General features: G+C 34.5%; 1 protein-coding gene across 1 annotated transcript in view; it reads left to right on the forward strand.

Moving 5' to 3' along the window:
* Positions 1-251: 251 nt before the first annotated feature.
* Positions 252-1744, forward strand: part of LOC100177145 (serine/threonine-protein kinase PLK1) — a 7047-nt gene continuing 5554 nt past the window's right edge. The window contains exons 1-2 of the mRNA XM_002126030.5: positions 252-507; positions 650-799. Of these exons, the coding sequence (XP_002126066.3) occupies positions 337-507; positions 650-799 (321 nt within the window). The 5' untranslated portion in view covers positions 252-336. The remainder of the gene's footprint in view (positions 508-649; positions 800-1744) is intronic.

Consider the following 1744-nt stretch of genomic DNA (forward strand, 5'->3'; position numbering starts at 1 on the left):
CGTTGAGTGAAGCAGTCGGTTTAGACGCTTGTTAACGTTTGTTTTTGTTGTGAACTCAAAAGAACTGTTAAGCAACGTGGTATTGCTCTATGCGCCGGTAGTAATAAACATATATTTCAGAAAGAGCGTGTTATTTTAGCAGAATTACTGTACTTCTGTTAATCGGGGCAGGTCTCTAAAAAAGTTGGTCGTATGTCGTAGTTTAAACTTATTCTATTCTTAGATGTCGTCTATTTCCGCACCAGTGTCAGTTTTAATGTCTTTATTTTATTCAAATGTAGATTTTAAAGGTACATTAACTATATCCATAATAGCAGCAAAAATAGGACCACAAATATGTCACGAAAAGACATCCCAATGAAAGAGATTCCAGAAATACTCAAAGATGTTTCAACTGGTAAAAAATACCAGCGAGGACGTTTTCTTGGCAAGGGAGGTTTTGCAAAGTGCTATGAAATTGTGGATTTGGAAACGAAAAAAATATTTGCAGGAAAAATTGTGCCAAAGGTAAATTTGTTTTTTTTTTATTAAAACTTGTTTAAGCTGATAGACTCTTTCTAATATTTGTGTTTTACTGTGTTTTCTTCTGACTATGCTGTGAAAGTTTAATAGGTACTTTATATTTACTTTACAATTAAACTTGTTTCAGGCGCTTTTGGTAAAACCGCACCAAAAGGATAAAATGGCACAAGAGATCACGTTACATCGAAGTGTCTCGCATGAAAACGTCGTTGGTTTTCATGGATTTTTCGAAGATTCCGACTTTGTTTATGTTGTGCTTGAGCTATGCAGAAGAAGGGTAAAAATGATATTTCTAAAACCACAAAACTTACTGTGGCATTTTAAAATTTGTCACACAAAGATAATTTGCTATTTTGATGCCAAATTACTTTTTACATTTATGTGGCAAAATTGTAAATCATGCAATGAACATTTTTCTACAATCTTCTGTTGGTATTTCGCCAATGCATAATTATGATTAAATTATATTTGGTTTATAAAACATAGATTCAGTTTCAATACAAACATAAGATCCCACACCCATGTACGTACGATTTTCATCTCAAACGTTTCTGTTGAAATTCATCTCAAACGTTTCTGTCTCTTCATTGATGTCAGAAGTTAAACTTTCACTGATAATGGTTTCAGTTTTTAAACCAAAATGTTGAGATAATATCTTATCATATATATAGGCATCATAGGCGCCGATTTTTTTAAATTGCAGAAGAGGCCACGTTTATGATGACGTCATTCGTTTTGCAGAAATTAGGAAAATACGGTATATGCGAGTTTTTTTCACTCGTGCCAAAACACGATTAAGCTATACTTTCCATGGCAGCAGTAACAATAACGGCGACTATTAAAGTTTGCCAAAGCTGCTGCCTATCGTTCATGCGGGTATGAAACTGGCAAAATCACACAGTCAAACTCGTTCGTCGTTCTTTGAAGGACGTTGTTCCTACAATACACACACGAACATTAATGACGCCTCAAGAAACAACAATGCTGTTGATTATAACATAGGTTTTAATTTTGTACAGATCTAGTGTTTGAGGGGTTTTTAAAGCATTAAAACTGTTTGTAGACCGTTTTTAAGCGATTCGCAACTTAGGCTTTGCCTGTCAATCGTTACTTTCGATGACGTATTAATTTTACGAGCAGCTAAAGTTTGTTCCAAAATATGTAGCAAGCACCTATGTCTGCAGATGGCTGTTAAAGTACTTAATTGAATCCAAGGACATCC

The sequence above is a fragment of the Ciona intestinalis genome, chromosome 12 (genome assembly GCF_000224145.3).
Source record: "Ciona intestinalis chromosome 12, KH, whole genome shotgun sequence".
In the NCBI taxonomy this organism is placed as follows: Eukaryota; Metazoa; Chordata; class Ascidiacea; order Phlebobranchia; family Cionidae; genus Ciona; species Ciona intestinalis.